Below are 22520 nucleotides of genomic sequence, written 5' to 3'. Positions count from 1 at the left end.
ATATTGGAGGTTCTCCGAGGGGTTTCAAGTCAACCTCTGACATTGGTGCTTTTAGAAACAGTGACTGTCTTCATAGCAAAGTCGGCCAATAACATCATACCCACTGTAACTCTTATTTCAGAAACAGAAAGTATGGGTTGATGGATCCTCATGATTGCCTTTGACTCAGCTCAACTCTTGTTGTGGCAGATATGAATGTATACTAAGGAGATTTTATTCTTAAAGCTATTCAGCAAATAGAAATATGAGTTCATAACAGATCAATCAAACAAAAAGTCCTCATTTCCCAATGTATTGGAGGACTTTGTATTGTCCCTTATCCCGGCTTTGTTCACTTTTGTACTTTTAATCTTGAAGGCCTTTCACCTGACAGTCATTAACTTTGACCTTCTTCATTCACTGCAGCAGCTGGTATTCAAACTTGCCTTTTCATTGAGATTTTAGATATGCAACAACTTATGACTTGTTTCTTGGTGAAACCTCAGCATGTAAACCTTTCCAATTTTTTTTCTTACTAGGACTGACATTTCCCTTTGTTACACTGGAAGAGAAACAATGAATGTACCTCACAGAATAATTTATTTCCAGTCTTTTCAATTCATCACTTCCCTTCACTGCAGGCATGGGGGGGAACCCTCTCCATTCAGCTTTTACAAAAACAGTGAGGTGTGGTCCATTCATGGTTCACTCACTTTTACATTTATACCTGTTGCTTTTGTTCACCTTTCTAGATAAACAGCAAGGCGTTGGCCAGAACTGCCATTCACTTTTTCTGTACTCTGCCTTGCTGGCCCCCTCAGCCTGCAACTTCACCCATTAAAACTCGTGTATATGTGCAAGTTTTTACTATAATTATGTGAGACACATAATAAAGCTTCAAAGAGTTTTTGTTTGAATTAAATTAGATATAATGAGGTATAAATTGCTGCTAAAAAGTTAAGACTTCGCTGCAGGAAATATAATGATGATTTATTAGAGAGCTCCAGTATAACAAGAGGTGATTTTGGTTTTGAGCTGATAAATCAAAAACATAAAAGACTGGGAAATAAAAATTGGTGTTTAGACTACAAACTGGAGTTGATTTATGAGCGTAAACTAAACAGGAAATTAAGTTCACCCAGGGTTCAAACAGGTAAAGTGCTATTGTATTTCTACTGCAAACCTCTGAGTCTTAGAGTTGACACTTTCTCAAATTTGTAGAGTGTGTGTGTGTTTCTGTAGGGCTTAAGGCTGAGGCTTTGATCAAACAAACACCATGGTGTGGGATGTCATAGTGTGTGACCTGAAGAATGCTATCATTCACACAGGTGAGGCCTGCTGCAGTTACAGTCACCTTAAACACACACACACCAAACGACAGCAGGCCATCGCTGAGAAATCTGGAGTGATGTAATGAATGATTCAGTTTAAACGTGGTGTTGTGTGTCAGGGGAGCAAAATCCGGAAAATATAAACATGGACATTTCAGGGCAGCGGTGACATCGACTGTTAACATTAATTAAACCATGCATGATTACTGCTTACTTGTTTTTTTCTGTCACGGGAATAACAAACAAGTTGAGACCAGACGTAAGCATGTTTTTTTAGGAGGTTCCTCTGTTGTGCCTGCCGCATTACGCAACCAGTTGTAAGAACAGTGTGTACTACACTGTGTTTTTAATATACTTAAGTTGCCAGAGCCAATTACACCCTGTTGTCAGGAAAACTCCAAAGGAAATACAAACACGTATCTTAATGAAATCTATATTCTGACAAACTCAAATAGAAATGTCTTACTGTAGGTTAGACAAGGTTGTCATGTATGCAGGTACTGTACTGTATGTCTTACCTATGCATTACGTCTAGTATCAATACCTTGACCTATTTTAGAGACAAAAAGCAGGAGTGGTGAAACGATTAAATCCAGAATATTTCTAGACAGCATCAAAGAAGCCCTGAGGACACTGCAGTGGCTTTTTACAGGGGACTCTTACACACTAGATGGTAAGTATGTGAACGGATTATTATTGATGTTATGAGTCAAGGGACTGTGCTGTAAATTAGATTAAATGTTTAACTATAAAACTACCAAAATAGTGACACGTGGATAACGAGATCAGTCATTATCAATCATTATACCATTATCTTAGTCTCTGTGTTGGCCATTGTGGCCTTCTTATGGTTGTATTGTTCCAATGTCGTCATGTTAAGTGTGGTTTGTCCTTTTTTTGTTTGTTTGTTTTATTTTTGTAGACTGTTTTTTTGTTGTTGTTTTTGCTTTGTTTTTTTGTATTGTTGAGAACATGTTTGTACGATGAGTTCATGTTTGTCTATATGTTTGGACCCCCTCGAAAACGAGATGATTCATCTCAAGGGGTTTATCCAAATAAAGAAATTATTAAAGTCACATCAGTGTAAAAGAGATTATATAATGCAAGTACAAAACACTGTGGTTGTGTTTGTTATTTTCTTATTAAACTACTACACATTAAACAGTGATTAAATCCTGAACCTAATTTGTTTGTGGTTGTCAGGGGGAATGAGGGAGTCAGTGCACCGGTCTCAGCACATAACACTGCAGCGAGGCTTCAACTGTCCCTTTGTTATAAATAGGATGCGATGTGTGTGTGTGTGTGTGTGATCAGTCATCCGTCCTGTATCCTCACTACCCTGTTACATAACACCACTACACCTGCACCTACAGTTCCTTTAACAATGGTAGAGGTGCTGCTTGTGCGTATATAACACACATCTATGCATGTGATCACTTTTGCCTGAGTGATTTAAAATAATCCATGTGGTGGACGACGCAGCCTGGGTTTATTATGTAGCATTGTGTGTTTTATTATATGAAGCATACACAACTTAAAAGGGCACAGTGGCAAACACACACACACACACACATGAAAACACATGATCTAAGATTGAATGAGGCTAATGTTAATACGGTATGCACTGAAAGCAGGCACATAAAACAAACACACATACAAACAGTCAGAGATACACACACAATAACACACACACTTCCCCTGGGAGAGGAGAGGAGAGGTGAGTACAGGACAGGAGAGTGGCTCCCACACTGCTGAACATACAGCCAGTAACACCAGTGGATCAGATGACAAGCTGCAGCCAACGCACACTCCTATTCACACACACACACACACACAAGCTCATGCAGTATGCACACACTCCAACCACGTTTTTTTTTTTTTTTAAGCACATACACATCTCGCAGGCTGCTGGGTCACATCTGTTCTGCTGCTCTATCCTGGGAAAAACTACGGCTCTAATTGTTCCAATGACTTTATCCATTAATACCTGACTGTGCATACAGCTACCCTGCAGCCTGGATGAGGTGGGCTGACACACACACACACACACACACACACACACACACACACACACACACACACACACACACACACACACACACACACACACCACCTATAAGACCTGACACAACAGTACTCGTACACTGAGCCAGATAAATCCCAAAGCAGAGGTCTCAGCTACAACCTATTCAAGCTTATGAATATATCGGCCTTAGTTTAAATCAATACAAATGAGATTAACCTTGTGCATACCATGTCTGGGAAAAGATGCCACAGGGACACAATGTGTGTGTGTGTGTGTCTCTGCCAGAATACTGGTCGAGCTAGTTACCTGTGCACGGCATCAGTTGTGTGATCCTGATGTGGTAAACAACATGTTGTCCTCTCCCAAAATTGTTTAATTTCACCCACCCAACAATTTACAGTTATTAGAGTGAAATATTCTGTTCAGTGGGTTTAGTGTGTCTCACTGTTTGTTTGTCTGATGCTGCTAAAATCTAAATTCAGCATATATTAGTGATGAAAACCAGCTTTTATCCTCGTACCCTAACAATATCATGTAGTCTGATCACAAAAACGAAAACATGTCAGTGTGTTTTGCATGATGTGAGCCAGAATAAATCATGTGAAATGTGAGTATTTTGTCCTCAAATTTACTAATTAAGATGTGCTACCATTGCAAGTTTTTTGCTAACTTTTTGATTAATATCATGTAGTCGTATTGAACTCGAGCTTTGTAAGATGTCTTTTTCTTTCTCAATCACAATGAGGAGATAAAACTTCTAATAGTATTGAGGCCCTGGGAGAAAACAAATACACAAACATGCTGCTGTGATTGGTTATCGGCTGTGGTAAAATAAAAAAGAATGAAAGAAATGAAGAAATGAAATCAGTGAAAAGTCAAATGACAGCACTCTTCTAGCAGCATACTGTAACAGCTCCCTCTACTTGCTTCTTTTCCTCAGGATGTCAGTAACTGTTTGTCACATTAATGATGCAACTGATCACTAAAACGCTTCCATCCTTCTCCTGTTGTTAAAAGCACAGTCACTGTACTAAACATCCAACATGAATCCCTGCTCTCTGTCTTTAGGCTTCTGGACTTTGAGTGAACCTAAAGCTCCTCTGTCCCCTGATGTGACCTCCTGCAGAGAGAAGAAAAGTAATTTCAGTCTGTGTGTGTCAGGGCGAGGAGATACTGTCCATCACCGAGCTGCTGAGGACAGGACGGCTTAGCTCATCTTCCTCTACACGTCAGTTGTATTTCCTTATTTCCCACACACACACACACACACACACACTAAGGGAAAGTCTGTTCCCAAAAAGGCTTGTGCAGTTACACACATGAGCATCGTTGTGTCAGTAGTGGGGGAGTGTGTGAACCTCCCATGAGATTCTTGGGAGGGACATGTTGTGCAGAAGGTGTGTAACTTACTAAACAGGAAACTACAGGTCTATTTTAGTGCAGTGATGATGTTCCCACCCTGCTCTGCTGTGAAATGCTGTGGAAAACACGACAGCACTGATTATCCCTCCCTCTCTCTCTCTCTCTCTGTGTCACTCACACTCCCATCCCATAAACTCATTAGAAAGACCATAGAGACATCAGTGTGATCCATTCGCCATTGGTGTTTACACACAACCAGTGAATCTGATAATCACATGAGGAATCTGGCTGTGATTCAGTGGGACGTGTGGGCGGAGCCACGTTGGAGAGAAGTTCTTTGTCTTAGTGGAAAAAAATTGATTGAAGATCAGTGGTGAATTATTGACCAGCATTTTTTTTTTAAACATTAAGTCTGATCAAAGATTAAAAGTCTGAAGAGAATAATGTTTTGTACGAAGTATGGTGCAATTGTGTCCTTGCATTTGTGTTATTATGTATTATGTATTTTGTTTCCAGATGATACACACTGGCACAGGACAGATGTTTTGGCGTTAGATTAAAGACGGACTTCTCACTAACTAATCACCAGATGCTGATCGGCTCTCTTGGAAGTTCATTGTTGAACAAAAGCTGGGAGGAAACCAGCTCTCGGACTGATCGGTGGGACGGTGTTTGATGTGGGGGAGTCACTGTCTGTAAAATAAACATACTTCCGACAAGATGATCCTAAAACCAGATTAACACACGTCGTTTGATAGTGTGAAACCCGATATGCTCTGTGATGTGGTTCGCTCTGCTTAATAAACTCACTTTGAGCCGAACCACAGCTTTCTGCTACATCCTTCATCAGGCAATAAAAGAGCTTATTTGGGAAGTTGGATCTCTTTAATTACCAGTAAGACTCTCCAAACTTCCTACCTACTCTGTCGGTTCAGTAAATCCACTGAAATCCTCAATAAATTGATTTTATCCGTTGAAACAAATATAGATTTATGGAGAATACTTAAATGGGGATATATTGCAGTTAATGTGACGGAGTGTGAGCTGCATCTATTTGATGTTCTTTTACACTCAGTATGTACGAGCACTTTAGGTTCGGATTGATTTGTTTTTCATGCAGCATCTTCACTTTTAATAACTATGTTATGTGGGTCTTCACTTAATCAGAGCATTGCACACACATTAGTATGCAGCACGAGCATCTGAGGCTCAGTGATGCATTCAAATCAGAAATCACCCCAAGTGCTTGAAAATATAATCTAGGATAAATTTGTTTAGTCCTGGCGGGCGGAGGTTTAAAGGAAAATGCAGAAGTAGTATTGGAATTAAATGTGTAATTTAATGCCCCCAGGCTGTGTGGGTTGTGCTTAATACCAACCAGTGTCAAGGAAACCTCCTGTTCTGGCTCCCGAATCTGTCATGTGGAATTAAAGAGCTTACGTGAAGAGGGGCGAGTGACAAAAGGTGAGAAGAGCAGGTCACATGACGGCGGCTGCCTTCTTCCATTTACACAGTGACGATATAATTCATTCACTCACTTGATGAAAGCCATCCTGGACGTGTTTTGCTGCTGGCGTCGCTCGTCGCTCTGAGGAACACTGGATGGCGGAGGACTTGAGGATGGGCAGGTGGACGACACAGGAAGGGTAGAGGCCCGTGTAGAGGAGGGGGGAGGGGCCTTTCCGTTTCTTAGAAGGCGGAGGGACTTGACTCTGAGGTTGTGGCTGCTGTGATGACGGGCCGCCTTGCCAACAGGTCCTGTGCTGGTCCTTTTGAAGGTTTGCTCTGCTCTGGAAACAAAAAGATAAGTCCACAGTGAAACCACACTCTGCATAAAGGAGGATGATGTGCATAAAGAAAGTGAGAAATGCTTTAAAGCAGTAATATTATTAATATTAGAGCTGTGAGGGTGTAAGACTCAGTTACCGGGACAACTTTACCCACGAGAGCTACTCCGGTAAGAGAGCAATCAGGGCACAGATAATGTTTAACTTCCTTTATCGAGGAACTTAGAGACTCATACCACAGTGCTAACAAGGACCCAAACCTTTAACTAAACTGTCCCCAAGACCCTGACTCTCATATCATCAGATGCCTGACTAAAATATGATCAGATACTGAAAGAAACAATCTATTCAATGAATGAACACATTATTTATCAGCATTTAACATAACCTAAGAGGGAGTTTATAAGAAGTAGCATCAGGATGCTGCATTTCTCTCCATCATCACCTCCCAAAAACTCTCAGATGGGATTACAAACGCATTTCTACAGTGTTGTGATACGCTCTTTATCCTCAGGTGCAGGCCTACCTCTATCACCTGCATAGTGGCTACTGCATTGCGGAGGAGGGCTGGGGGTGGGGGTAAAGTAAAGCTCAGTGAAACACACACACACATATACACACAACAGGGTGGAAGCGGGGCCAATTCAGTGAGAATTTGAATCAGGAAATGATGAAGAGCAGGTCCTGATGCAGCATGTGCTTTTTATTCATGAAAATATAATGTAGTGTATTTCATGTACAAGGTAAGAAGGAGCAGCTCGCCACTCGCTCCTTGTTAGGAGCTTATTAAGTTCACTTCACAAACCTCTCCAAGGCTGGCAGGCTTCCACCTGTATATAGTGTTACATGCAAATGAATGCACCCTTTACACACACACACACACACACACACACACACACACACACACACACACACACACACACACACACACACACACACACACACACACACACACACACACACACACACACACACACACACACACACACACACACACACACACACACACACACACACACACACACACACGCATAACAAGTTTGGATGCTGAGGTACAACATATATAATCACATTCTGTTACAATGTGTAATCAAACAAAAAAAGTATTATAAAGTCTCAGCAAATAAAAAGCTGACAGGAGCGCTCACAAGCTTTTCACTCACAGAAACTAATACCAAAAGCTGGCCACTAAAAATGCATATAAGTCAATATCAGGACACACATACACACACACAAAATAAACAAAGTGAAGGTGCATTTGTCTCAGTGGTTATTCCTGTGTGTGAGCACATCACAAACTTCTAGAGAAACACACTTTTTGAACGGCTGCTCTCTGGCAGACAGTTCAGGACTCTGAGGTCAAGAACAAATAGACTGAGGAACAGCTTTAATGCAAAAGCAATAACTGCACTAACACAGCTGACCCACTGAAATCATATGTGCAATAGCAATAACAGAGTTGTTTTTTTTTATTTTTTTGAATATGTTTATGTGGTATACGAATATGATGTGGTTGCAAGAAAGTTTTTCTTTGTTTCTTATTTATCACATACTATATACAGTATATATATATATTTTTTTTCTTTTTACCTGTGTTTTTTTTGTACTTCTCTTTTTATGGCACCTAAGGAGGAGAACATTTCTTTGTGCTTCTATCTGATTCTATAGATACAGCAGTGAGTTTCTTTACCTTGTGCCTGTGCGTTGTGGGTCTTTGTGTTAGGAAACTTATCAGCCACACACAGTTTGAGTTACACACGTGTTATCACGCAAAAACCATGTCATATAACGGCTGAGTGTGTAATCTCACAGCTGGAGATAAAACATGAGAGATCACGTGTTTCGTTATGCTCAAACGACCTTGATGCAGGAACTTTAAAGAACATCTCAAGAGTGACTTTGCATCCTGTCCTGACGATATGAGCTCCTTAAATGTAGTAGTGTACCGTATGAACCTGCTGAGGCAGGAAGGAGAGCAAGGGGGGGGGGGGTTTCTGGGAGACAAATGCCACAGAGAAACGTAGAGCATTCCTACTATTGTTTGAGTGCGCTCCTCCTGTAGCTCGCTCCATGTTTTGTCTGCTGGTTTCTTAACAAATTCAACACGTCTGACAAATAATTCAGGACAAGATTCCTCAGTGACAAAGACGTTGAGACAAGCCTGGATACTTTAGACAATACAGTACAGCAGAGATATGTCACATGGTCATGGTATAATGTCAAGTCACCGTGGTATTCAGGTAGTGTGACCCCTTAAGGCTGAGTAAGGGCACCAATCCCTGAACTTTGACCCCCGGAAACGGGACCTGCTCGACATGATTTCCCTCTTGATATTTGCTGTGGCAGCCGTGTCAGCTCTCACATCCTGCGCCGAACCGTCTCAAATAAAAAGCAAGGCAATGCTAATGTAGTTAAATATTTATCTCAGTCTAATTTAGTTTGAAATAAATATGAGCTCCTCCTCGTTGGGCAGAGCTCAGTGTAATCTTGTCTACCAGGAAAGCCACGTATGAATTAGTAATGACAGACAAGACCAGGGTTTAAATGTTTAAATGCAGGATTCTCCCACGATAAGCAACACAGCCCAGTGACTTGTATGAGCATGGGAGTATCCTGTACACCTGTGGTTAGCTTGTTTTATATGTATCACATGTAAAAAGTTACTGTTCATACTGTCGGGACAAACATGGACTCTATTGTTCTCTGTGCTTATTGGCTCAGTGATATAAACTCTGTCCATCCTAAAGACGAGATGATAGACAATCCTTTAAACAAAACAATGTTGAAAGTCATTTTTATTGACGGCATGCTGATTTTAAAACTAAGTAGAAAGTAAAAGGACACAAAAACTGGATCACCCTTAAATAATATAAAATTTCACACAGAGTGTGGTCTGCAGGGGGAACTTCCTCACAGCCTTTGTTTCCCAATATCTCTATGTCACACTGAGATGATGTGACCTGGTGTCACTTATGACCAGAGCACCTTTTAGACCGGCACCTGTTTATGTAAACATGGGAGAATGTGCAGTAATAAGTGTGTTCACTGAAAACCAAAAAACCAAAACTAAATTATTTTAATACACTGGGAACTACTGTGAATGAGATTTTGGTGTTGAGGAGATTTTAGCAAGCAATTGTCCTAAGGATGCAAGATAGTAATAAATAAATAATAAATAATCAAAATAAAATAATAACAGAATGAATAATAACCACAAATAACAGCAACAGTTAAACGAAAGTTTCAAAATATCGCCTTAGTCGTGTTGTATCATGTCAAAATATTGTTTTTCTAACTTAAGACAAGTTTCACCAGGAAAATAAATTGTAAGATCCACCAGCAGTGACACAGATTCACAAACTATTATTCAAACTGTCTATGAGCAGCCACAGGGGGAAGAAACTGGTCTGACTTGTTATTCTGAGACAGAGATTTGGGGAATTTAAGAAAACAACTGGAAAAATCTCGTGAGAAGAACTAGATTATGTCAACAAATTCACCGCCGCTGGCAGGTCACATGTGATCAAAATAAAATTTGTTATTAACTTTAATTAATATAAATACAAATAATACAACCCATTCAGATTCCAGGAGCTAGATACAGTATTTCAGTTGATAAACGAGCTGCTACAACAAAGGTAGTTATTATCCAAAATGTGTATTGGTGTTTGAATGGGCAGGTTAATCAAACTCAACTTTCTCTGATTTTTAACTCTTACATTGTGTTTCTCCCTCTCCCTCCATTTGATTTCACCTCTCACTCAACTTGTCATTGATTGGTTTATGGATTTATCCTTGTTAGAGGACGATGTAAAATCTCAACACCTGACAGAGAGCATTGTCCAGTTCCACTTGCAAACCAGTAATTTGTCACCCAATTACAATAATCCCTCGGGTGACCCCTGACCACCCTGCTGACCCTCCGCCTGCTTAAAACAACCTAAACCACTTGACACAGAGACTGCAGAGGTGAGGAATGACAAGTATGCTCGACACACACACGCACACACGCACACACGCACACACACACACACCGTAGCACTAGTGACAGCCTTTTGTTTGCAGCAGGGTTCTTGTCAGAGGAAAAAACAACGCTACAATGAGAGGATTAGAGGACTATTGTGAAATCTCATGTGCTGTTGGAGGAGCCGCTGGTTCTGTTGCAAAAAATCAATACCTGAAGACACTGTGGAAAAGTGAAGCTGTCAGCAGCTACATAAATGTATCTATAAGACATATGGATACATGTGCGGTGAGTGACACTTCCAGAGAAAGTATGCCCTGCAGAAAAAGTTAAAGTTCCTAAACGACCTTTGGTTTGTGCAGAGGGAGAAAACAATACTTGAGAGATCTGTATAGAAAAATGCAGCAGGAGTGCAGGCGTGTATGTTTTCTGTTGTTTGCCAAGTTTAACCTTTGTCCTCACCTGTCAGTTTTCCCACAACCAGCTGTATCTGTCACAGTGACGTCACCGCTGCCTCCCTGCACCACCGGCTGCTGGGCTCTGCCCCGGTGCTGGCTCTGCCTCCTCGATCTGATCTGAGGGAGGAAACAAGGGAGAGATGAAGGAGCTGAAACAAAAGCAAAAGCAGAGATTTATTATCTGACTAGACTCTAGAAAGCAGATTATAGGATGAAGCACCATCACTGTGAGGAGGTTCTTCTTTTGCTCCTGAGTCACAGTCACCACCCTCATTAGACTGTGTGGTTAACCACCATCAACAAAAAGTATAGAAAATAAAAAACCACCATCAACACGGTGCTGTTGAAAAGATGTGTTTTAACCACTCTTCGGACTAGTGTGTGTGTGTGTGTGTGTGTGTGTGTGTAGGTGTGTGTGTGTGTGTGTGTGTGTGTGTGTGTGTGTGTGTGTGTGTGGTGGCTATACTGTACAATATGTAAGAGGCTTACTTTCAATCCCATTTACTTCTCTTGAAGAGAGCACAGCCCACTGAAATGTTTTATTTGCAATGTCGTCTCCATTTTAATGTGGGCTTGGAAATCAGACTGATATTTAGATACTGCCAAAATACGATGACGATGATTGAAGGAGGAATGAAATTAGAAATGTGAAAAAAAAGAAGAAAATATTTGGTTTTGGGGGAAAGATGGTTCAGATTTTAATCCAAACATCCTTGCTTTGATCAGAGAGACACGGAGGAGTTGTGGCGCGGGAACGAGGGGAGTTATTTAGTGTTATTCCCACTGATTTGGCCCGTTTATCTACACAGTCAGCAGCTGGAACAGCAGCAGTGACAGTGACATGTGTGTCAAGTTAGAGGCAAAACAAGGATAAGAATGGTACAAATTATCCGGCTAAAAATTCCCCGTACGTGTTTGATTAGATTGTGATCCGACATCGTAAAGGTGCATTGTTGGCTGTTGGCTATTTGATCTTTTAGACAACTCACTAAAATGCCAGAGCTCATGCGAGAGCCAGCAACAGAGACACTACTCTTAAAGATGAGCACCTTACCAACAGATCAGGCTTTACCTGAGCTTGTGTTAGAGAAGCGGAGGTCCGACTCTTGAAAACCTGTCCAGGTGCAGGACTGCGCTGTCTGGACTTGGGCTGTGTTTGTGAACTTTTCTCTGCAGCCCTCTGTCGACCCATCGGGTCCAACAGGTACCGCTGGGCCAGACGCATCACCCGGGTCAGGACACTTTTAGCCCCGGTAACTGTGTCAGCACAAAAAGATAAAAAACAATCATTCAAACAATCACAAGTTGTAAAAAAAAAAAAAAAAAAAAGCACTTACACAACTTACACATTCTCTTTATGAAGACATCCCAAGCCTGAGCACCACTCGATTACAAAATGTTGGGGACAACCCTGTGATGATACTCTGGAGCATGTCAGAGTACCAAAATAAGTTATCATTCCATTACAGGCATACCCCCATTGAAACGCTTGTGTGTGTGTGCGCATACGTGTGTTTTGCTGTGTGAATGTGTCCTTGTTATACACAAATGAATGTTATCAGCGGCTCACCATATTTACTCAGGGGGCAGAATCTGCCTGCTTAGGCAAGCTGTGAACACAAAGACCCACTTATACAATGTACTGTCTGTGTTTGTGTGCAAGCACACTCATGCATATGATCACAGACACTGAAGCCGTATCTCATGTTTATAACACAAGGGGTGCATGAGATTTAAACAGCGATTTACTGGGAATTGTGTATTGAAAAGAACAGTGAAACGCTTTGCCATCTTAAGGACATGACAGGATATCTAACTTCAATCTAACTTGATTTAGTAATATGACATTTTGTGCCAACTCTAGAAGGAATATCGTGAAAATAACACCAGTAAATTAAAATGCATTTGCATTCTGCTGTCTGGAGTTCAAAACGAACGAGCAGATCGCACTAATGTCTGCTAACAAGACTCTGCAGACATGCTAGTGTCTCTGTGAAGACATTTCATTTTCTATTTTGAAGAGAACAAAGCACCTGCATGGTGCCAGGACAGCAAATGTGGCTAAAAATGATCTGTACAAAAAGGTATTTCACTTCTCTGACTTGCCTGGTTTAAAAATAGAGTTGGCGGCTTTACTTTGGTTACATGACAGAAACTGTTTAATTTGGTAACACAGTGATAAGAGAGTCAGTCTTGTTCTAACAAAAATATTCTTTGACTTGGGGCGACTCTGCTGAAGGTATGTTTGGGCAAGTGCTGTACTCAGTGCACTGGCAAATCTGGAAGCATGCGCTCGCTGTACAACAGAGCTGCACGTCTGTCCTGTTAACATACTGCTAACAAAGGTCTTAAGCCTTTAATTCATCCACTTACAAACAGTTTGGCTTAGAGATTACTGGAGAATATTTTGCAAAAAGAATTATGATTTAATTCTGTTGTGATACAGGCTTTTATGTTTCCTTTATGACTGTCCCTTGTTGAACCCGCTGAATTGAGAGATGAAAAGCCGTCAGTGACACTAAATCACTACAATCTGAGGCCAGTCAGGTTAAGATATATGGATATGAGAGGTTTAGACCTTTTATGAAGGCTAATGCTGTAATAAAAGACACAAAAAATATAGGACAACACTAGTTAAACATACAGACACATCAACACAGAAGCAAACTCACCTTTCTCAGTGTTTTCCCCTGATGGTGCAGACACATTTTCTTCCTCTTTACCTCCAATCTGGCTGGAGGGCTTTTCACTCTCTTCTAAAAAAAAAAAGAAAAAAAGAAAATCATTCAAAATTCAATTCACAGTTAAATGTTTTACACTTTCATGTGTGCAGGAGCAATAGCTCCATTGCAAGTGGAGTCCTGACTTCTTTTAATTGTGCACAATACTTCTATCAACAACTATAGACACATTCACTAGTTATCACTTTGAATTTAATACATTTATTTACCAGTTCATTGATGTGTACTGTGTGCAACCTAAACATTTGTTGAATACATTTCCTTCCTGATTAAACATTTGCTAAACCTAAATACTGATCAATGACCACCTTAGCTGAAGCATCATTTAAGATCAGTCATCAGTGAAATAATATGAAGTCATTGACAGGAAATATATCAAATACACATGTTGCTGCTGCACTTCTATCATTATTATGACAGTTGAGTTCAACTATTTGTGTATTTGCTCAGAGCTGGATGAGGAGATAGATACCACTCTCTGATTGTTCAGTATGTAGCTGATGTCAGCAGCTGGTTAGCTTAGCTTAGCATGAAGGCTACTGGACACAGATGATAAAAGCTGGTCTGGCGCTTTCCAATGCTGACAAGTACAAATGATTTTACATACAGTACTTGAAACAGGGAGATCTGCTGGCCCCGGTTAATGCCATTTTTAATTACATTTGATAATTGCCTTTTTTTTTGTTACAGTCAGGCTACTTAGTCACTGCCATCTGTGTTCCTCAAGTCACTTAAAGGGATGGTTGCCATGATACCTATAGTCATAGCAGTAGGTTCATTACCTATCGGATGATAATGAGCATATACCATGTGATATATTGCTTTATTACCACACATGAAGCAAATACTCTGAACTATTTGCACTTTTGAAATCACTCCGCCCAGCAGCCGTGTCTGGATGTAGTTCCAGCTGCATTTAACTCAAAAACAACTCAGTCTCGTAATGTTACATTATTATTTCATAGCGTGGTGAATGTGCAGGTCACAACTTCTCCACTAGAGCGTTTTGGAGTTGTTGGATTGTGTATTTGATGAGGGACAGGGGACCTATACCATTCACCTCCATTGTGTTCACTGAGCAGCTCACATCTCTCCCCCGCGGATCTCAAAACAACATGCACCGATAATTAAAGGCAATGAACCTACTGCTATGACTACAGGGATTGCCAAAATGTTGAACTATCCCTTTAACTGGTTAGTGACAGAACCGGAGCTTCCAATTTATTTAAATTAATACATGTTTCATTGTGCCTGAGTTAGTAGGCTGAGAACAGAGTCATTGTGGGGGCGGGGCCACGTCGGGGGGCAGGTGATGCTGCTGACCTCTAATTCTTAGTGTGTATCAGTATTTAACTGGAGCTTCAGGATAAGGCCTCTGTCAAACAGGAAGAGCTGGTGATGAAGTGCAGCGTGTCCCGGCCCAGTGTGAGGTTTTTTTTGCAGGGTCCTGAGAAGGGTTATCTTTGATGTTAAAACAACTCATTTCCCAGGCACACCCTCCCCTCCACCTATAGCCCACGGCTCCCCCACCCCCTCTCCTTCCTTTCCTCCCTCAGACCTATCTCAATCACTGTCAGACATCGGTTAAGGAGAGGTTCCCTTCCTCAGCCAAATGCCAACTTCAAAACACTGACTTGTCGCAGCACGTCTCCTCTTAGCCACCCAAGGGCTAACTGGATAGAAACATGTGGCATTAGCTCATCCACTCTTTGAAACAAATTAAGGTGGGAAATTCGTCAGCTTATGTGTGTTTGACATCACCTACAACACTGCTTATATCTAGATGCAACCCTCAGGTTTATTGTGCGTTCTGAGGTTCAACTATAAGACTCTGTATTAAATAAAATCCAGTCATAATTTGAGCTCACACCTTTCTTATTCTTTTTTAAAGCACATGTTTAAAAGAACTAAAAACTTACATAAAAAGAGAAAGATGCATACTTGTCTCTGTAAACTGTGAATATGTCTTCACAGAGCCAATACACTCAAACACACACACCAACCCTACCTGGTGAGCTCACCTGCCCAGTTTCTGTATGACTCAGGGTTGTAATGAGAAGGACTGGGTGACTGTGTGTGATTTACTGCTGGAACTAGGCCTGGTTGAGGTGTTTCCACATATTCAAGTGCTTTTTGGAAAGACCACACTGCACAGTGTGCATAAAGAGTCAACCGTCTGATAAAGTCTGACAGTTATGTATGAATTTTCTGCAGCCTCCTCCGAACCAATCCAGGTCCAGGACCGATGCAGAGCTTCAAGGACAATTGAAGTTTAGCGGGTGGAGAGATAAAGAGGTAATTTGCAGGTAGGAGATGGAAAGCTACGACAGGCTGTGTATAATTTTACTGGGAAAAAGTGCATTTATAGCAGTAGGTGATGCATTGCTGATCTCCAGTTTTATTTATTTATTTTACCTTTATTTTACCAGGCAAAACAATAAGAACAAAATTCTATACAATGTTGGCCTGGCAAGTGGTATAAAACACTAGTAGGGGAAGAGGGAGGAAACAAAACACATTAAGCAGCAAACTGTGTCAGATTCAAGTAAAACATGTACATGTGTCCTTAAGAATTGCGGCCTTTGAATACAGATAAACAAAATCATTAAGCTTTAAAGTTGGATTTGAGAATATAAAAAAAGTAAAAATGTGTTCGGGTTGCTTTCTAAATCTGTCTTAGTAGTCAAAGTTTCTCTAACATGTAAGTTGTCGTCATGTTGGATGTTCATGTTAAACAAAGACAAAGTTCAACATCTTGGGGTGAACGTACGTTAAAATGCTCCCTGTGAAGGAATTTTTCTTCTACAAACAAGGTCGGCCACAGGTCACCGTGGTTTATCTCTAGTCTAGTGAATGCATAGCTGCTCCACTCCCATCAACAGCAGCCATAGCAACCAGTGTTACAGCAAAGCCTCTTATTGATAGCGAGTGTTGGAAGATGTAAACATTTGAGCGAGAGCGAAGAGGCTCCTTAAGACAGGGACAGACATATGCATCGTCCTTATCGGGTCAGAAGTCAAGGAAGATCTTCAACATGACTTTCCAAAACATGACATCACATGTGGTTTTAACGTGTCTGACACAAGTTTCACACATGTACGACGAGGGAGATGGGGAATAGCCTTATTTGGGAATACTGAGCCAAGCAGGAGCCGTGGGTTCATACTGTAATTGTCTGTACTTAGCATTTTACTCAGGTGACTGGGTTCAGAAACCGCTGCTCTCCAGTCAGCTGGCCAGGACTATTGATTGTGCTGCTGCTACTGAAGGAGAGACAGTTTCAACTTTATTGGTCCACAGAGTTGATGCTCACTAACTACAGTATGTACATCACTAAAACTGTTTTTATTCTTTTTTTATGGCTCATTATCAATAGTTTGCACTTAACCTGCTATTTCAGTGATCTACAGTGGACAAATGTTTATGTTTAAACTGAACTGAGGCTGCAGAGATCAAAGCTTGCTGCTTTATAGCTGGGAGTGCCCTTACAAAAACCAAAAATAATCAAATATAACTATCGTTGGATCCCCCAGAAAGAATAGCTGATGCTATGCAGATGCTAATTGGGATCTTAATAGACAAACAAAGACGTTTGAATGTGTTGCTGTGTTAAACACTTCACAGAGAGTTGGTGTGAGCTGGTGTTGGTGTGAGCAAATTTTCCAGCCTGAAAGGTCGCTCTATTTTTCACGCTCTACTTAACAGTTTACTGGATTTCCAATAGTCTCCTTCACTTTGAAAAGTCAAATAAAGATTAATTAAAGGTGTACAGAAATGGCCGTTTGTCCCGTTTGTCGCGCCGAGTTGTCACGAGCTGCAACACGAGTTTACCCGAGTAAGGAAAATGAATTTGATTGGTCGTTATCGAGCGGGCGGGATATTCAAAGTTTGGGGCGAGCCCGAGCTCCGTGTGTGTGTGCGTGTCTCAGACGTTTGAATGACGGATTACGGATCCAATATCAGTGGCTAGTGAATCGTGTACAGGCTGACGTATAATCCGTGCGCCTGCATTATCCAATACGAAAAAAAAAACTACACTAAAATACACACTTTCATCACGGATTTACTCAAAAATAGAATTTTGCACAAAGTTTGGCCTACATCGTCTGATAGATGAGTTATTACACTAATTTTATGACCCAGAGTGGGCTCAAATTCAATTTTCTTTTCTGTACACCTTTAAACAAGTGATTTAAAGTCCTTACAATTGAACAGAAATTGGCTCGGGATCATACAAATTGTTCAAGGTTAATGAATCTTGGATCGTTTTCAGCCTTAATTGCCACCATTGTAACACAACCAGTCTGGCCTTTAGATTCCAAACAAATAGCAGCTTGTTGTAGCACAGGTTGTTCTGCCACACTGCAGGGAGCTCTGGTCGGAAAAGATCAAGTAACAGTAACTGCTTTACTGGGTAGAAGGGCAAAACATATCTATCTAGGCTTTAACGTTGAACTTATAGATCAAATTCAGTCACAAGAACCTGGTTTTCTGTATAAACTGGCCATATATATAAAAACTAATACGTATCAATACAGTACCATTTTTCCGATGACTGCCTCTCACTTTAAACAACTGAAGCCAAAATAGAGATTTAAACTAATGCTATAATGATAGATGCCACAATACACACAAACTCTGTGTGGTCACACACAGTTTTCACACCATGCAGTAATGACAGGGCTGAAGACAGTGAAGCTAAACCACTGACAATCCAACATCATCTGGACCAACTCAGAGGCAGCTGTCGGTGAGACTTAATATCCCACATTACACACAAAGGTTAGTTATAAATGAGTTTAAAAGAGATGCATTGTAAGTTTCAGCCAAACTAACACCTGATCTCTGCTGCCAGGCTGTTGTTTGGTTGAATGGACCAAAGCCTGGTCTTAATTGTTTTGGTAACAGTAAAAGCATTACAGCTTCCCTTCCATGGTTGTATAGTGAAAACGTGTACTTTGACATTCCTATTAGCCTCAGCTGTACTTAAAAAATGTTAGCAGGTAAATATGGTAAACAAACAAGAGGGGAAACATGATCACTGACAATGTACTGTGATTGTTATCGTCATTGCTCAAAAAGACCAAAAAGACAAAATTATTGATGAAGATAAATGTGGGAAGACCGTTCGGCCACAGATACCAAAGAGACCTCCTTTACTAGGCTGCATGAAAGCTTCCTCCCGACAGCTGAAGACATTTCATTTAGACATACAGTATAAACTACCAGTTAAAGTTTTGCATGCTGTGTGCACATCATATCTGAACTGACAATGAGTCAATGATACACTGATCAACTGCAAACGGCTCATCACAAGGACAGGGTCGATTATAACTCCTGTATTTCAGAACCACCCACCACTGACGAATGCATTGAAACTGTCTATGAGATTTATGTTATGGAGAAGTCATGGATTTCCCTCAAAGTTGAAAAACAAAAAATATATAGGATCTGGACCAAATGGACCGAGTATGTAAAACTGATCAGATCTGATTTAATTTGATTGTACGTGTGCTTTGTGTGAACCCGCCCTCTTTTTTATGTTATGATTTGAGGGACTGAGGTGGTTTGTCATTGTTCATAACTAAAACAATTAGTGAAAAAGAAAAGAAAATCCCAGAAGGGCAGTATGGACAAAATCATTCAAACTGTAATGTATGTACTGGTTGTGTATGTGGTCAAATGTGTGTGATGGAAATTTGCCTTTCCAAATAAAAAGACAATTTAAAAAATAAATTAAATAAAAACACTGTATTTTACTCTGAGAGGATCAGGTTTGAGTTAGTGTCAGTCTGAGCTGTAATTGCAGGTATAACTGTTGGTCTCACAGTCTGTCTGAAGTCACACCCAGCGGGTATAATAACCTCATACATACACAAACATGTAGACAAATATGAAAACAAATGACATGACAAACAAGAGTGAGGTGGTAACGTGAAGCTATTAAATCAAAACATATGGTGAAAATCAACAACTCAACAGTCGGGAACGTCGGTGTTGATGAGCTCAGCTCCGGGGTTCCTCTGTGACTCAGGGAAATAATGAGAAGGTATGAATGACAGTGTGTGTTTTACTGCCCACTCTCTCTCTCTCTCTCTCTGCCTCTCTTTCCCTGTCTCTGTCTCTCTCCCTCCCTCTGTCAAAGTCAGTCTCAGATAACAGAGTACTCTGCTGATTCCTCAGTGTTCAGGAATTAATGCTGATGACACACGGCCTTTTGAAGGTTGTGTTTTGGTGTATTTGAAGCGTCTGCTGTCCTCTGGGAGTTGGCGGGGCAGCACACCTGTAGCTGGGATTGAATAAACTCTAATGTAAGGCTGGCCTCAGCAGATCCAGGAGCCTGGGAGCTCACTGACACTGCACACTGGTCGCTTTGAAGTGCTGATTATTTATAGAGGGGGAAATTAGACAAAAAAAAAAAACTAATCGTAAAGTAATCGACAAAGAAGATCTCTTGAGGGATGGAAAAAGAGAGGGGGAAGATGAAGTTGGACACAGTTGAAAGATTCTTCTGGTATACTAGCTGAACATCTAACTAGCAGGAATTAAAAGACAGAGAAATGGTTTCTATTAACACCAAATTGTTTATAACTCAAATGTGACACCTGAAAATGAGACCCACTCAACCTGCAGTAAACTGGAAGTGTTATGTGAGCTGTGCACAAAAGCACTTCTTGAGATCGGAAAACCTTGCACAACAATAAACCTAAGGGCAAACCACATTTTGTACCGGTGTCTCTATTAAGCTTTTTTTATGTTCTTCGCTGGAATGAACATCACAGAAGTTTCATCACGCTGAGTTGAGGCGATATGGACTGAAATCAGATTTGCTTTGTCAGGACTGGCATCAGCTCGGCCTAAAAAAAGAGGAGGACATATCTGCGGGGCAAAAAAAACAATATTGGTAACTAATCATGATTGCTTGAGTCAATATTATGGGGTGTGATGACTCAGCAGGCCCACGACTCAGTTTAAAGAAAGAACACTTTTCGGGAATTCATGTTCGGCTTCTGGCAATGAGCAGCGGTGTCCCGTCATTCAGAAAATGCAGCACATTTAATGACTAAGCACAAGAGTTTAAACCTTTTACATCTGAGCTGTTTTGAAATGTCAGGAAAAAGAGTTACAAGCGAGTGTTTACGAGTTGGAAAAGTACAAGGCAAACAGCTGAATGAGTCACAATCAGGTACCACATTTGAGAAGAACCTGCTTTGCTGCAGGTTAGACGATAAACTGAGGTTAGATTCACCCATCAAAGCTCAAGTTGGAATTTGTAGCTTCAATGACTGTGATTCAACAGTTATATGAGAGAACTAATCAATAAATTAGCTTGAGAGAAAAGAAAATGTTGGGACTACACTACACGCAGGGACTACAGGCGGAAATTAGCAATTGTTGCTATAACCTGGCTCAAAGCATCTCTTCTTGTTTTACAAGATTAATGTTTTTTTTGTGCATTGTCCCTGTTTTAAATAAATAAATTCAATCAATCAAAATTGGAAAAGATTTATGAAGTCCATGTTAAGTAAGGCTGGGTTCAGACAACATTTTTGTCTTTCACAATGGTCACCATGTCAGATTAAACGATCACAGTGGCATAAACTCCTGCTATGTCTCGGTCAGAAGACTGGCAACACTACAAGTGTGAAACAGACCAATCATCATCATCCATGACCCTGGGCAAGTTCATAGGTCATCAGTGAGGCGTCGCAACTACTGTAGCACTGTGTGTGATGCAAACGGTCTTTAGCTCAGACACGAAAAAGAAAACGAAGAAAAAAACAATTGTGGAGCTGTTACTGGGTTTGGTCCTTCAGAGAGAACTTGAGGTTTGTTAACGAATGTGTTCATCTCAAAACCATTAACATACATTTCGCACATGAAGTGAGCTAACGTACAGGAGCTTTAATGTGTGTAAACGATGCGTCAGAGCGCTCTGTCATCCTGTTGGTCAACGTCAAGGTTCATGTTGTAGGAGATGTCAGACTAGGCGAAGACATGAGAAAAAAATCTAACATTTTTGTTGAGCGTCATAGACTCTAGATTGCTGTTCGTTAGTTATATTACACTACACGTCCATTCGTTGTTCCCAACGTTCATAATTGGGCCCGACAGTGCAAATTAACTGCTTTAACACAACTCCGTCCTGTCTGGTCCATACATAAGATCAATTAATGCCATCAGCATGTTTTCAGTATTTAGCATCAGTGTAGTTGCTGCTCATGTTGATGCTACAGTATAATACAAACATGTCTCGACCACTATCAGCCTTTACAACTGCACTTTGCCACCGTTAACCACAGGGCCGTAATCTCTCTGCTGGTCCTGGACACAGAACAATGGACGGCAATGAGGTAGTCATCTAATTTGTTATTTTTTTGCCTCCTGGTCAGTGATGAACTCCAGTCATCCCGTTTCCAGCTTCTGTGCACAATACAAATGTCTGTTTAACCTTTTACTACAGGGTAGAGTGTGAAGAAAGGAGAAACAGGAAAAAAACAAAGCAAAGGATCCTATGAAAGAGAGACACGTAGCAGGAGGTAGAGAAAGAGTTGAGGAGGAAGGGTTTCACTTTTTCTTTTTTTCAGAGGAATGGCGCAGTAATACCCTGGTGTCTCATGTATTTAGAGATAAACCGATAAGTTGACAAATGAGGGGGATTAGTGCGAATCCTTTGAGTGAGATAATGACATAGTCCAAACACTTGCCAAACAGGCAATCTCACTCAAATATCCACAAGTATGTGCGCCCTTGAAAACACCAATATATTAGATTTATTATTATTCTGGCCAATATGTATTCTATATTATGTCTAATTTCTAACCCAGAGTTGTCATAATGAAAGAAAAGCAGAGTTGTGAATCTTCAACAA

General features: G+C 40.7%; 1 protein-coding gene across 1 annotated transcript in view; it reads right to left on the bottom strand.

Annotated features, from left to right (window-relative positions):
* The window catches only part of LOC146986311 (uncharacterized), a 56839-nt gene that overhangs the window by 7747 nt on the left and 26572 nt on the right, over positions 1-22520 (bottom strand). The window contains exons 11-14 of the mRNA XM_085780076.1: positions 13580-13663; positions 11980-12164; positions 10912-11024; positions 6237-6488 (exon numbers count right to left, since the gene is read on the bottom strand). Of these exons, the coding sequence (XP_085636202.1) occupies positions 6237-6488; positions 10912-11024; positions 11980-12164; positions 13580-13663 (634 nt within the window). The remainder of the gene's footprint in view (positions 1-6236; positions 6489-10911; positions 11025-11979; positions 12165-13579; positions 13664-22520) is intronic.

The sequence above is a fragment of the Trachurus japonicus genome, chromosome 6 (assembly GCF_045865225.1).
Source record: "Trachurus japonicus isolate A0001 chromosome 6, Traja_1.0".
Lineage (NCBI taxonomy): Eukaryota > Metazoa > Chordata > Actinopteri > Carangiformes > Carangidae > Trachurus > Trachurus japonicus.
This window is presented reverse-complemented; position numbering and strand designations above follow the sequence as displayed.